This window comes from Barbus barbus (genome assembly GCF_936440315.1).
Source record: "Barbus barbus genome assembly, chromosome: 40".
NCBI lineage: Eukaryota > Metazoa > Chordata > Actinopteri > Cypriniformes > Cyprinidae > Barbus > Barbus barbus.
In genome coordinates this window covers 13,403,244-13,418,391 of record NC_136718.1, presented here as the reverse complement: position 1 = coordinate 13,418,391, position 15,148 = coordinate 13,403,244, and the positions used below count along the sequence as shown (strand labels likewise).

Below are 15,148 nucleotides of genomic sequence, written 5' to 3'. Positions count from 1 at the left end.
TTTGATGTTAGGGAAGTAAAAAAGGGCAACAGGAAAGACACTTGATTGCTTTCAAACCGCTTCTCAGAATGTCAGCAGCCTTCTCATAGCCGTAGGTCATTCGAAGATTAATGAAAGCAAGTAGCTAAAGTCCACTGAGTTAAAGGGAAAACTATACAGCATGCGTACTATTTCCGCTACAGGAAGAGAGGTGAGTCTCTCTGGACCTTGAATGGGTTTAACTGACCTGAGATGGGGTTAGATGTAGTGTGGGACCAGCAGCCTGTAATCTGAGTGCCGTATTGTGTGCTAAGTGCTTCCGGATTTAGCGCTGGCCTGGTATTAGGGATGCTGTTGTGAAGAGGAGGACTATATGCTAGAGAGCTGCAAAACATGCAGCTGGAGCATTCATTTACCTGAGGGAGAATGAAAAGGTTTGCAGTTTGATACTAGCATCAAACCAAAAGGGACAGTTCACCAAAAAATGAAAATTCTGTTATCATTTACATATCTGTCCAACTGGGGAGCAGTTGGGGGTTCGGTGCCTTGCTCAAGGGCACCTCAGTCGTGGTATTGAGGGTGGAGAGAGCGCTGGACATTCACTCCCCCCACCTACAATCCCTGCCGGCCCAAGATTCGAACCTGCAACCTTTGGATTACGAGTCCGACTCTCTAACCATTAGGCCCAGTCTATCTAGAGTCTATTGTCTATCTATCTAGAACAGCATTTTATTCAAATTAAAATGTATAATTTTAAATGTCTTCACTTTTGATCAGTTTAATGTGTCCTTACTGAACAAGTATTTCTTCCCCAAAATTTTTAAACAGAATATATCCCTAGTATTCTTTATTATTATTATTATGTGTTAACTGTCTTATAAAAGTAGTACAACACTCAAGTATGTGACTACAGTCAAAGACAAAATGGGTTGTACTAAAAAACAATATAGTAAATTTTCTTGTATCTAACTGTTTAAAAAAAATTAATTTATGGATTATCAGTTCTCATACATTTTCAGATCTCCCCAATACAGTCTAATGCATCACAGTCAAAGCTGTAAAAAAAAACAACTAACCAACTTCATGTCCAATTACATCCCATCTACATTGATGATGCCCCCCCCCCCCCCAGCACCACATGCATACTAAACAGTAGCAACGTTCATGGCTCAAATACATCACCACAGGAACAAAAACTATGATAGTCAGGCAATTTCATGCCATCTTTATCTCAAGACCTAAACCTAATGCTGCTATATGTGCATAATGACAGTCACCAGATTGCCCATATATGTACCAAAGAAAGAGAAAAACTCTGAATAAAAGAGACAGAGAACGTGTGAATGAAAGAGACAGGGAGATAAAGATACCTTATCAACAGATAAAAGTAAGCAGCTCCATTCCTCTAATGCAGCATCATTGCTGAATATTGAAGCATTCCTGCCTGATCTGTGCAAAGATTGCTTTGTGACGCTAAGCAAGGTGCCTTCATTAAGCAAACCAATCTAAATCCATTCATGCTAATGTATGCCACATCCAAGAGTACAATCCGCACATAATGACCACTAAACAAACACTCGTTGCACCGCTAGCGAAAAATTTACATTCTTTTCATATTCAGATGAAAAGAATTCAATATTCCTTCCCGAATTCAAACTCACCAGAACTTCTTTGGCCTCCTGATTCGAAAAGGAGAGCAAGGCATTGTGGATGTGTCAGGCAAATTGAGATCTGTCTTCCTTCCTGAAGGTCTCAGGCCTACCGATGGGATTATGGCCTAATTGTGGATCACAGTAGTCAGATCCTGTCTCGCTCTGACAAGCTAATGAATCCTCTTCCTCTAAGTCTCTTTCAAAGACTCAAAATAAGTCTCATACATAAATTTGCATGTCTTTTTGATGAATTATCACCACTATGTATACACCATTAGAATTAAAAAAAGATACATTTGCTATACATGATCATATTTCATGATCACAGCTCAAATTTTGCATCCAGTTCGCACAAGTTCCAAAATATATAAATAAACTGCAACTCCAGCAATGGACTAACTTTCAAAGTCCCGTCACAAAACCACTGAAGTGTGATTTTAAAAGCTGGGATTGCCGTAAATATGAAGAAATCCTCAGGTTGTCCTCAACTGCTCTGTGCCTTCAGAAGATAAAAAGTGAGGAAGGATAGACGCGGTAGGGCTCTCGTCCTGCAGGCTGTTTGCTACAGAGGCGGAGACTGATGCAGGCCGGGTCCTGAGGTTACACGTGGAGGGACGGATGCCGTCGGAGTCGGGAATCTGGTTTATCCCGTGGATTCATTAGGACTGACCTTCAGGCTGCTGTCCATCTGTGCCTGGCATCCTGAGCAGGCCTGTACACACGGCCTGCCAGCACACACACACACACACTCTCACTCACACAGACAGGGGCATGAGAGTGTCGCATGTGCGCCTCAGCCAGTTCGTCCTGCCAACACTGCAGAGCTGTCTCCCGTCGCTGTGGCAACAAGGCAGCAGGGCTGCAGCGTGTCCTCTGCGCTCCGGACCATTCTCCTCCCAAAACCACTGCCCGAATCGAAAACATTTAATCTGTCTGTCCTCCCTCTGTACGGCTTTGTGACACTCCCTGAACAGAGTCAAACAATCCCACATGTCTTGACTCTTGACATTTTAGATACAGAGTTAAACATCCAACAGCACACAAGTTAGAATTTAAAAATTGACTGCCTACGTTTCAAGTGATGTGACGTGGCCAAGTATGGTTACCCATACTAAGAATTAGTGCTCTGCATTTAACTCATCCAAAGTGCACACACAGCAGCGAACACTTTATGCACTTTAATTGTGTGAGCGTAGTGCTGAGGTCCAACTAAAGATATACTTAAGAATATTTGATTGTACCTCCGGTACACATTAAATCTCTTACATTTAAAAACTGATATTATACAGAGATCATACAATCCTTATTAATAGTGATATTAAAATACATATTTTAGGCATAATGTTAAGAAATGTGCTTTGTGTAATAAAGAATTACTCAAAATAAATAATTTTATATTAGTAAGTCTTATGTGATATAACAATAAATATGTTAATGGATTTGAAGTATAATTAGTATGAAATAAATGAATTTTAAATAAATGATGGCACAGTATTTTTTAAACTAGGGTATCTATCTACCCACCCTCCCACCCATAAGGCCTATAAATCTTCAAAATTCAATGTGTAAATTGTCAAACTGTATCAATTCTGTATCATCTTTCATTTTTCTCATTTAATTCAAACTGAATTAAAATTGAAATCTAAATGTAATTCTCAACTGTGCACATCCCTACAGCAGTAACCAGAAAGGTTTTTTAAACCAGCATCCTTAAATTGGCAATAAGCTAAATATGAAATCGAAATGGTATTACGAAGGAAACAGCAGCTACAACACCAAAAGGGCCTTTGAATGGTTTACTTCCAAGTCACTTACAGCAGACAGAAAATGGTCTTTCCTCTGTAACTGTGTCCAGGCTGATACCCTTGAGCAAAACAGCATAAAAGCTTGTGGTTTCTGGAATGGCTGTTTCAGACTTTGACTGAGTTAAATGAAAAAGACAGTACTTACCACAAACTCCTGGCTCTGGAAAATGTCTTGTCAACTCTGAAATGACAAAAAAAAAAAAAAAAAAAAAGAAGCATTTTAGTTAAACAAAATTCCTTGCACCGGTTTTCTCTCTACATAGTACAACCGGTTGCCCAAATAAATAAAATACTGCCCGTACTCACAGATGTTTGTGTGGTATTTATTTCTAGCATAACATTTTAAGATATTCCAACATTGTGAGCAAAAATAAATAAATAATATTAAAAAAAAAACAAATGTTTTTGGTTACCAATGTCCCTTCAGAAATACCCTAGTAGTGTCATATTCATTGCTTATGATGATTTAGTCTTTATTCAAAAAATAATTTTCCAATCATAGGGGAAGTAATGCTGTTTTTTTCCCTGTTTGTAATGATACTTTCCCAAGCAGAATAAACTAAATAAAATGATTTGAGTAATTTGTTTCTATCAATTTCTCCTCCGTCAACATTTGAAAGCAATCAATTACCATTAAAACAGCTAGCAGTGACTGAAACAGATGTTAATATTTAAATCTTTTTTTGTTTTTTTGCTTTATACTATATGAAAAATCTGCCAGCACACATTGTGTGGGGAAAATGTTGACTTGGGCATGATCCTGGCCACCAGCAGATGGTGTTGTGATGCAACACTCGCTTGTCAACTGAAGAATTACAGTGCAACATCTGCACTTCTTACATGCATCACAGCAACAAAGAAGATTAAAACTGCTTACCATCTTATACTGAACATTGTGCACAACACATGAGACCCTAAAATAAGCAATATGCTCTGCAACTGTTAAATAAAAAAAAAATACAAAATATTTACCAGACATATCAGTTGTTCTGTACATGTTTCCCCTGCTGCTGTTTAGATACTCTCATATTTCCAGTGTGTTTTACTTAAAGTGCACATTCACCCCTTTCAGTCAGACAGGCGGTAGAGTCCGCAGCTTTATGGCAATACATCTTTCCAGGAACCTGTCTGTCATGGATTTGGCTGCATACTATCAGGATTCATACTATACCGGCTAACATCTATGGCATTTCTGACCTAGAGCTAGAAATAGACGCAGGGTTGTTGCTCTTAGACACTAAAGCACTAACAGAATGTAAATGGACTGAAAGCATCACTGCTGGTGTGTGTGTGTGTGTGTGTGTTTTGTTGACAGCTGCTATACAGTTGACTTTGAATTCACTATCCCGCCTCACCTACTCATAATAGACAAGAGGACAATCGATGTCACAGATGTTGATTTTCCTCTGACAGCCTCTTGTTTCAAATAAGACAGCTGATGTTAAACACCGACCCCTTTAGTGGCACTCAGAGTCAAGTACATCAACGGATGTTTCCATAAAGGTACAGTGCTAAAAGAAAACTACATTACCTGATATTTTTAGTATATTGTCACCTCAAGTCCATACATGTTTGAGGAAGTGTGGGGTTTCAAAAGGGAAGATCATTGTTTCCTTTTTTTATACACCTTTTCTGTGGGGCTTGATAGTCTTTGCCAATAATGTGTTGACTAGCCCTGCTAGCAATGCTAATTTGTCACAAATCTGTATCTGTTTACACTTGTGATTTACTATTCAAAAAGAATAATAGTCAGTCACAAGATCGTAGTCAGTTTTCATGAAAACCAGCACAGTGTTTTGTTTAGGAGAAAGTGTCTCACACCAATCCTGCCACAGAGCTTCATTTCATTCACAGCTTCACTCTGACTCATGGCTTGTTTTTTGTCTGGAATTGTTTGTGTATTACAAAAGGAGACAAAAGAAGGCTTCCTTAATACAAGTCAGAGTTTCATTACTGGAACAAAAGCAAACACTGATAACAGTTCAGTAGGTTCAGTAATTAACCCTCAGCCAAACTGAAACACATTAGGCTGTCTACATTTTTCCATTCAGTGCAGGTGACCTAAAGTACAGTGAAGACCTTGGCTCACATCTCTGTTGCCTTTAGGCACCAAGCCTAAAGTATGTGCCTTCGGTTCACACTTCACTAAAGCTATTTAAAAGATCATTTACTCACCCCCATGAACTGATACAATGGCTTTTGCTTTGCACAACAAACACATTTTTTAAATAAATCTACAATATACACTGCTGTTCAAAATTTGGGGTTGACATAAATTTTTACCATGTTCACCAAGGTTGCATTTACAGTACTACGGTGATATATTACAATAACTAATAAAATTGACGTTTTCTATTTATATACTGTATAATTTAAAATGTAATTTATTCCTTTGGCAAAGCAGTCATTACTCCCGTCTTCAGTGTCACATGATCCTTCAGAAATCATTCTGATATGCTGATTTGATGCTCAAGAAACATTTCATATTATTATTATTAATGTTGAAAACAGTTCTGTTGCTTAATATTTTTATGGAAACTGTAACACAATTTTTCAGGATTCTTTGATGAGTAGAAAGTTCAAAACAACAGCATTTATTTGACAGAGAATCATTTTGCAAAAAATCTCAAATGGGTTTAGCAGCAAAAGAAAAAAAAGATGACCTTGAGCAACTTACTCAGCAGCTATATTAATGTGTGTGTGTGTGTGTGTGTGGGGGGGGGGGGGTTATTTTATACTTTTATCCATTTATACATCCCACAATCCTCAAACAATCCACACAATCTGTGTGACAAAAGGAGACAGACTTTCTGTGTGTAGATTACAAAACATAATTGCTGTCAGTTCTGACGTTTGTGCTGTGGGGATGCTCATAGTCTCTCCAGTTTAATTAGCTTTGCCTCATATCCGCAAATAAACAGTAAAATCCCCAGTTGCTCAAACACATAAACGGTACATCACTCAAATGCACCCAAAAGACCACAACAGAATCAAACTACTGAAGCCTGCAGGGAACATTGGTGCCATCAACCTGTGCGTAAATAATGCCTTGACAGATCAATACATTTTATTGTTTGCTATATTCGTGTACATTAGGATTTATGATGTTTATGAACTGTCAAATGGTCACAAATGTGTGCTGCCAACAAAAGGATGAGGACTATATCAGAACTCCAGTCGGCCCACGGGAGATTCATAAAACTAGATTTTTTTCATGTTCACCTCTTCTCGTGTTGCACAGAATCCTCATAAAAGGAGAAACTGAATCTGGGTGTGGTAAAACTCTGAAGCAAAGCTTCGACTGAGCCAAAATATCTGCAGGGGATTACTGTTCAATGGCATGCGTGATAGACTTAAGTAATTAGCCGGCTAAAATTAACAGACGTATTAAATATTTTCCTGAATATATCAATGACCTATTGACATCACAATTCTTTCGCATATATTCAAAATGATATATCTGCACCCATAATTTAATTAAAAATGTGACGGTTCACGTTGAACTCTATCTTGCCAATGTCAGGCAGTTTCGTTCCTCTTGGATGTTGCGCTTCATGCAGAAATAAATGTTATGCAGGTTAATTGAATGGATTGCTTTTTAATTGAAAGTACATCATAGATAATGCGTAATTATATTAGACATATCAGTACATGGAATTCTGTGTTTCCCTATACTGTGGAACTACAATAAGGATGTATAATTCATCACTATAGGATTCTGAGCATACACTTCCTGAGCCCTATGGAGAGCCTGGGGCCCTTTCTGTCAGGATCTTCTGAATTAATGTAATAATGTACCATTGCTGCTCTCAAACCTCTGCGGGCGCACACAATATATTAAACGAGCAGGTTGTGTTAGCTCGGATTTATAACACTGCAATAAAGGTTTCGGAGTGAGTGGTACAGTACGAGATACAGAGGAGACTGTCAATATTGAGGCCAGAGACGATATTTACACAGGAGTTACACAGGATACAATGACTTACTGAATTAAATGTGAAAGCTGACTTGGCTCTAACGCAAGCTCGTTGACCATCAAAGCCTATGATGCCTCTGGTAAGGTAACATGGTGCATGCACATCATAAATCATGTCTTGAACACTTCAAGGCTACTGGAGTAGAGAGCACAACAATCTTGCTGGATGCCATTTATAATTTAGAAAGCACAATTCACAAGCATCAACCACTGATGGTTTAGTTCATCTCCAAAGGAACAAGAATCGTTAAAAATAAATAAAGTAATTGAGAATAAAATAAATAATTGAAATAAATAAATAAAATGTGCTTATGAATATGTGTTAGACTTTTGATGGACTGGCCATCTGTCCGGGGTGTTTCCCCCGCCCGCGGCCCGAGATGCTGGAATAGGCTCCAGCATCTCCACTACCCTACAGATGTTTGTGTTTTGGTGACTGCATCGATGAATAATTAAATTAATTAATTGAAAGAAATTAATAAATAAATAATAACATGTTACATAAAACAACTAATTTAATAAAAATAAATAAAAAATAAAATGATTAAGGAAAATAATTAAATAATTAAGGAAAAAGCAGAGACACTTTCATGCTATAAATAAAACAAACTTTGATGGTATGAGTTTGCAATGCAAGTCAACAAATTTAGTGGGTCTATGTTTTTTGACACATTTTTGAACACGTTTTTTTTTTTCAAACTGATGTTGTCCCAAATGTTAATTTTGTCCTATCCACTTAAATAAATCCATGATCCTAAACTCTCCTCAAGGTCACAAATCAGTGGCCTTGTGGTGGGAAACAAAATGAATGATGCAAACTTAACCCATTACAAATTGACTACTAAATTGTTTACTTTGTGACTACTACGTTACTATACACTACACTACTACATTAAGATGTATCTGTGCTACAAACCATGATGTATCTGTGCTATAAACCATGTTCAAAGATGCTGTCAAAGGCCAAAAAAGTAAAAGTACATTTTTATATTTTTGAAAGAGGTTTCTTGTGCTCACCAACACTGCATTTATTTGATCAAAAATACACAAAAAAAAAACAAACAGTAATATTGTGAAATTAAATTTTAATTACAATTAAAAATAGCGTTTGTCTATTTTATTATATTTTGAAATGTAATTTATTCCATGGCAAAGCTGATTTTTTTTTTTTCATTTCAATATGCTGATTTGGTGCTCAAGAATATTATTTTTTTTCTTTATTTCTATTATCAATGTTGAAAACAGTTCTGTTGCTTAATATTTTTATATAAAACTACCTTTTTTTTTAGGAATTTTTGATAAATAGTAAAAAAAAAAGCATTTATTTGAAATAGAAATCTTTTGTAACATTATAAATGTCTTTACTGTCACTTTTGTCAACTTAATGTCAATGCTGAAAAAAAATGTTAAGGTACGTGGCTGCAATCAATTTATTTTAGCTATATTTAAATAAACAAATTTTGTTGAAAGTTAGTCAATGTAGCTAAATGTAGCTAAAATAAATTGATTGCAACCACTTACCTTAAAAAAAATTAGTATAATTTTTTTTCAGTGAATTTAAACTGTCAATTTAATATGCCCTTGCTGAATAGTGAATAGTAGTGCTGTCAAATGATTAATCGCGATTAATCGCATCCAAAATATGTATGTACTGTGTATATTTATTATGTATATATAAATACAAACACATGCATGCATATATTTAAGAAAAATACGTTGTTTATATATTAAACATATTTGTATATAATATAAAATATAATAATATAAATATATAAATGTATATACATGTAAATATTTTCTAAATATATACCGAATGTGTGTGTATTTATATATACATAATAAATAAACACAGTACACACACATATATTTGATAAACAAAAACGTTTATTTTGGATGCGATTAATCGCGATTAATTGTTTGACAGCACTAGTGAATAGTAATAATTGATTAAGGGAAAAATTGTAAACATATGACATTCCTGATAGATCAGAAAGAAAGATGTTTCTTCTTTTTAAACTCTAAATACTGTTGTGTTTTAAGAAATGACGCAAGTGACTAGTGAGGAAACAGTACGTCAGTGTTGACAGATACTATAATGTCTCAGTATGGAGTGTTTAAGGAGGACGGAGTTACACCTGCTGTCTGGGGAACAGACGTTAGTCTCTAGTCACTGCCAATACACTGTGTACCATAACAAGAACCTTACATAAACGCCCATCAATTTTTCATGACTCTGGAACACAGAGGAACAATACCCCAGCAAAAAACACCATGTGTATAAACAGCACATGTTTATATGTTTACATGCCCATCTTCTTGTTAAATAATGAATAATGTTCAAGTGATATACATCATATGCAAACCATAAAGTGTGAAACAATGCAGGCCTCAATATCAACATTCAACATCTGAAAGCTGCCACTGAAAGACAGTAAAGAGTAACAGTACAGTGGATGTACTGTACTGAGATAGTGGTACCAGTCGCAAGTCTACAATGTGACAGCCAGATGAATGTATGCGGATGCCTTAACACATGCAGACCGTCTCACAGCTCTTCAGGTTTCAGCAGAAGTGTCTCTCCAAGCCGTAATGTCCACATTTGTTGTTACAAAACAGCACAGGTGCAGAGACCCATTAAAACAGCAGCAGCAGCACCTGTCATGTGACACAGTGCTGGAATGCATCAAAAGTGTGACAGCATTTGGAAATTTGACCTGGGGTTTAAAGGTATATTCATTAAATAAATATAAATTAGGCTCAGTATTTACTAAAAAAGCAGCAAAATTAAAATCCTTAAAATACAGATAAGCTGAAAATTATTTTTATTAACCGTTAACCGTTAAACTAACTGAAAAAATTCAATTAAGAACAGTAATATTGTGAAATATTACAATTTAAATGAACTGTTTTATATTTTAAAATATCAAATTTATTCCTGTGATGGAAAAGCTGAATTTTAAAGCAGTCTTGTTATAGGCCTACCCTCATAAAAAAATTATAAATGTCTTTACTGTCACTTGTGATTAATTTAGTGCATCCTAATTTTGAAAAATCTTTTGAATAAATTAGTCAAATCAGCCATTTTACATGCTACATGTGAATTTAGGCATCACAAAATTAATGTACGGTATGGAATTGATATTAACTTTGAGATAAGATTATCAGTGTTAATTTTTTTTCTATTTTTAAAGATTACCTTTGATTAAGTCAGTGTTAGATCATGGCAAAGATAATTAAATATCCAATACTGACCAATACAGATATCAATATTACAGATACATTTCTAAATTCACAAAAACACTATATCATAAAAAATGTTCGTGTATATTTTCTATCTACCAATATGAGTTATAGCAACTGATCAAAATAATGATGATGATAATGTGATGTTAAATAGCATAAACCAGACAAATTTCACTTTAGTATATCGGGTGTTAAACACAAGACAGCATCTACAAAAAAAAACAAAAAAAAACAGTGCTATTATTGGTGCAGTTCATTCTTAGGAAATTCCCCCTGCTGAAAATGAGTTATGTATGAGCCATCTATGTGACTGGAAGTGTCTAACAGCTGCTTCAGAACTAATCAACAGTCTTTGTCTCCTCAAATAACACTAAAATTAATCCAGCCATCTTCAGTCACGTCTTTGATACAGCCCTGAATGTGAACGTGAGTGTAAATTCAGAGGAAGATCAGATGAAGGAGAGAGGGTTCACGTTGGTTTAGCGACCTTCCTGAGAGAAGTGGATGAGTGCTCACAGATCCTTGAGAGGTGCACACATGGTCTTTGTAATGCAAAGCAAAACCCTAATGAAAACGGATCAGCTGCCTCTTTAAAATGTCACTCAATAAACAAACAGTGGATTAGAAAAACTAATGCTGACAAGCACCTTTAATCTTTGTCATTTAACTAAATTTGTGTTAATGGAAAACAATATGTACAAACCAGAATCAAAGGAAAATGGCATGAAATGGTCAATAACCAATTATACTGTTAAAATGATTTTTCAATGCACAATAGAGATAATTGGAGTATGTTTTTCAAAAAAATTAAAATTTAATTCAATGTGACTTCTTTGTAATTATTTGTGAAATTTACTTGCAATTTCTGAGTGATTTTTTTCAGTGTTTCCAATTCTTCTCGGTTCGTTCCCTGTCCCATTCGTTTGCCCCACTGGAACACTGAAATTGGGCATAAAGAATCTGCTGACCTCCAAAAACCAACGATCAGCACCACTGCTTGCAAAACAAGTAGCATTTCCACATGGTTGTTTCTGAACAGGGACCACTCAGAGTCTTTTTGAGACATCTAGAGTCAAGTCCTATGACTCAACCCAGGTGCCAAACTAAGGGAAAGAGGGAAAGACAAAAAGGAAAAGCATTTCATGATCTGGGACAAAGCCTGGGCCTGCTGTTTATTTCATTAGACTCCATTAAGAGTTCATGAGGCCAGAGAGATGGGCCAACATAGCATCAACCAGGCTTCATTTAGAAAATGACTCCATATTTCAGTCTGAGGTCACCTGAGGGGATTGTCCACATGCAGATCTGAATCTGCATAATGAGATCATTATTTGAACAGAGTCTAAATCTTTGTTTCTTTTATATGGCTGTGGCTTCAAGATCTGGGCTGGAAACCGAAGCCATTGTGAAATATGCCCTTGTTTAGGAGGACTGTAGGTTACTTGGATAAAACCATCTGCCAAATGAGTAATTGCAAATGGGATTGTCATCAAAAGCAAATACATAAAGATCTCAGCAAGACAGAAAGACAGCTATATCACATTAAGTTACAGAGTGTTTGTTTAGATTCTGTAAACAGGTGCATGTTCACGAGGCCATGTAAACACCAATCACCTGCAAAGCAAATCTGTTCACTTGTTATCTACACCCGGAGCAATTTTCAGAGATGGCTTTTAGATGTCACAATCTTCAGGACCAAGCAAATGTCAAAACGCAGCCAAAGACAATTTACTGAGCGAAATGAGAAAAGGGATCAATACGGATAATTTCCTTCCATCAACAAAGTCAGTGAAACAAACTCATAAAAGTACAAGCTGCCCTTTAAAGTGATGAATGCACCACCAGCCAAACTACCTTCATTTTTATATTACATACAGTATATAATCAAAAACATATAATATTACTAGTGCTGGGCAACAATTAATAGCATCCAAAATAAAAGTTTGTGTGTACAATGTGTGTGTGCTGTGTATATTTATTATGTATAACACACACAGGCATGTATATATTTAAGAAAAAAAAAAGTTTATATATTAAATATAATATAAATAATATTAATATATAGCCTACATGCAAATATTTTCAAAATATATACTGTATGTGTGTGTATATATATATATATATATATATATATATATATATAACAAATATACACAGTACACACACATATATTTTATAAACAAAAACTTTTACTTTGGATTAATCATGATTAATCATTGCCCAGCACTAAATATTACACAAATATATATAATTAATTTTTTGGTCACAACCCTATTTTTATTAGAAATTAATAAACAAAAACAATTAAGAAATGTATATTAACTATTAATTCTAAAATATAAAAATGTAAATTAATCACTTTTAAAATTGACATATAGACTTAAATTGACACTTGTATTTAAATGTAACAATACAAATTAAATTGACAAATGATGTAAATCCTCCATTTAAATTCGATTTTAAAACGTTAAAGTATGAAAGTTTTGTTGCAATTACTTCATGTTTTTTATTTCAAATTTCTATTATTTTACCATTTTTTACATATAATATTATGTCACTATACATGAATTAAGGATTCAAAATGCCTACTCTTTTAAAGGTAATATATTCAGTCACATTTTAATTATTAATTCCACCCAGGAAGTGGTCATAAATATAATGTTTTTTTAAACAGTATTCAGTCTGCAGTTTGTATATAGGATTATAGTATTTTTAAGAAATTGATGTGTATTTATATTGGTCTGCTAAACAATTTTCAAGCATTTAAGCATATTAGATGAAATGTGCAATGTGTCCTGGTAATATATCTATTTAAGGACAGTTCTGGCGGGACAGGATAAATGTGTCTGAACACAGAACTGAAATATGGCAGCCTTACACCTGTTGAGCAGACCCTTAACAGGCAGACGAATCTCACTGGAGTTCAGTCAAACGAAATCTCGGGTTTGAATTCCTCCCTGCTGAATCAACAGATCACTTAAAGCGGTCTTAATTGAATCCTTAAGGCCGGATTGATAGGGTAAACAGCCTGTGATTACATTAACCTCCCTGACTGCTTCTCAGACGCAAGGTTTCCGCCTGGATGTGTGAATGCTTCAGTCAACCGCAGTGTCTAATTCAATCCAAACTCAATTACCCTCTCCGCTATAATGGCCTTTAATGACAGGGTTTACTTGCAGGAGAGCAGTTCACGAGAGCATTGCACTCCGAGAGAGCAGTCCTGTCATTCATATATATCAGAGATGAAATCAAGTCTGCTTGTAGCAATAACACTCCACTTTTACAATGCATTAGCATTCAAACATGATGATATTGTATCTCTCTACTGAAACCGTAATCACAGTTGGTGATATCCCGACAAATATTTTATAATCACACTTAACAGCACAGAGTAAGAAAAGTGAATGTGAGATGTTTCGGTAAACAGCAATTGCTCTTACCCGCCGTATGCTCCAAAAGTGAAACTCCTCTTTCTCTGCGGCATCTTGGCTAATGGATACAGCGGAGTGAAAAACAGAGAGAGACAGAACTCTACAGAGACACCAGCACTGCCTCTGCCTCCCTGGACTGACTGGGTATATGTGTGAACGTGTGTGTTTTTGTGTGTAACTGTACACATGCAACACGCTGTCCTTCCTTTCCACTCCCCAGGCTCGCTCTCTCTCACGCCTCCTTGGCAAATAAGGCACTGAGAGGTTGGCTCTGTCCACTTTTAGTCGCCCTGGTAACTGCTCCCCACTTCTCATTCATATCAGCGCTATTGTAAAGAGGCAGAAATGGAGCAGTACCTAATGTCCTTTAAAATACACTCATTACATCTCAATGAGATTTCACGTCTGCTAACGCAAAAAAAAAAAAAAAAAAAAAAAACTTGACCAATAGCTAATCAATTATAAACAAAAAAGACAAACAATCATGGCACAAACACTGGAATAAAAAAAGAAAAGAAAAATATTAAAAGCTTTAATCAAAATAAATAAATATATTAATTAAATTTAAAATAAATTAAATAAAAAATGTGTTATTAAAAAAAGTTGTTTCCATCTAAAAAAAAATATCGTCATCAAAAAATACAAAAATAAAAATGTAAATAAATCACTTTTCAATATATAATGATATACTGTACAAACCTTGACTGATGCTAAAATTGTAATTAAATGAAATGTTTTAAATGTCCATTCATATATCAATATGAAAAGTGATGAATTATTTTACCAATATGTGTAACTACATATTAAACTTGAACTGAGTAAAGCAGTTAAAATGGCTATTTCTAAATTTATTAAAAGGCAATATATATATATATATATATATATATATATATATATATACACACAGTTGGGCAAAAAAGTATTCAGTCAGCCACCAATTGTGCAAGTTCTCCCACTTAAAAAGATGAGAGAGGCCTGTAATTTTCATCATAGGTACACTTCAACTATGAGAGACAGAATGGGGAGGAAAGAATCCAGGAAATCACATTGTATGATTTTTAA

The 15,148-nt window shown here is 35.2% G+C and overlaps 1 protein-coding gene across 2 annotated transcripts in view; it reads right to left on the bottom strand.

The window, feature by feature from the left end:
* The window catches only part of LOC306859313 (rap1 GTPase-activating protein 1-like), a 72,554-nt gene extending 58,292 nt beyond the window's left edge, over positions 1-14,262 (bottom strand). For both annotated transcript variants that reach the window (XM_079400300.1, XM_079400297.1), the window contains exons 1-2: positions 14,096-14,262; positions 3,582-3,617 (exon numbers count right to left, since the gene is read on the bottom strand). In XM_079400300.1, the coding sequence (XP_079256426.1) occupies positions 3,582-3,617; positions 14,096-14,139 (80 nt within the window). In that variant the 5' untranslated portion in view covers positions 14,140-14,262. The remainder of the gene's footprint in view (positions 1-3,581; positions 3,618-14,095) is intronic.
* Between the last annotated feature and the right edge of the window lie 886 nt (positions 14,263-15,148).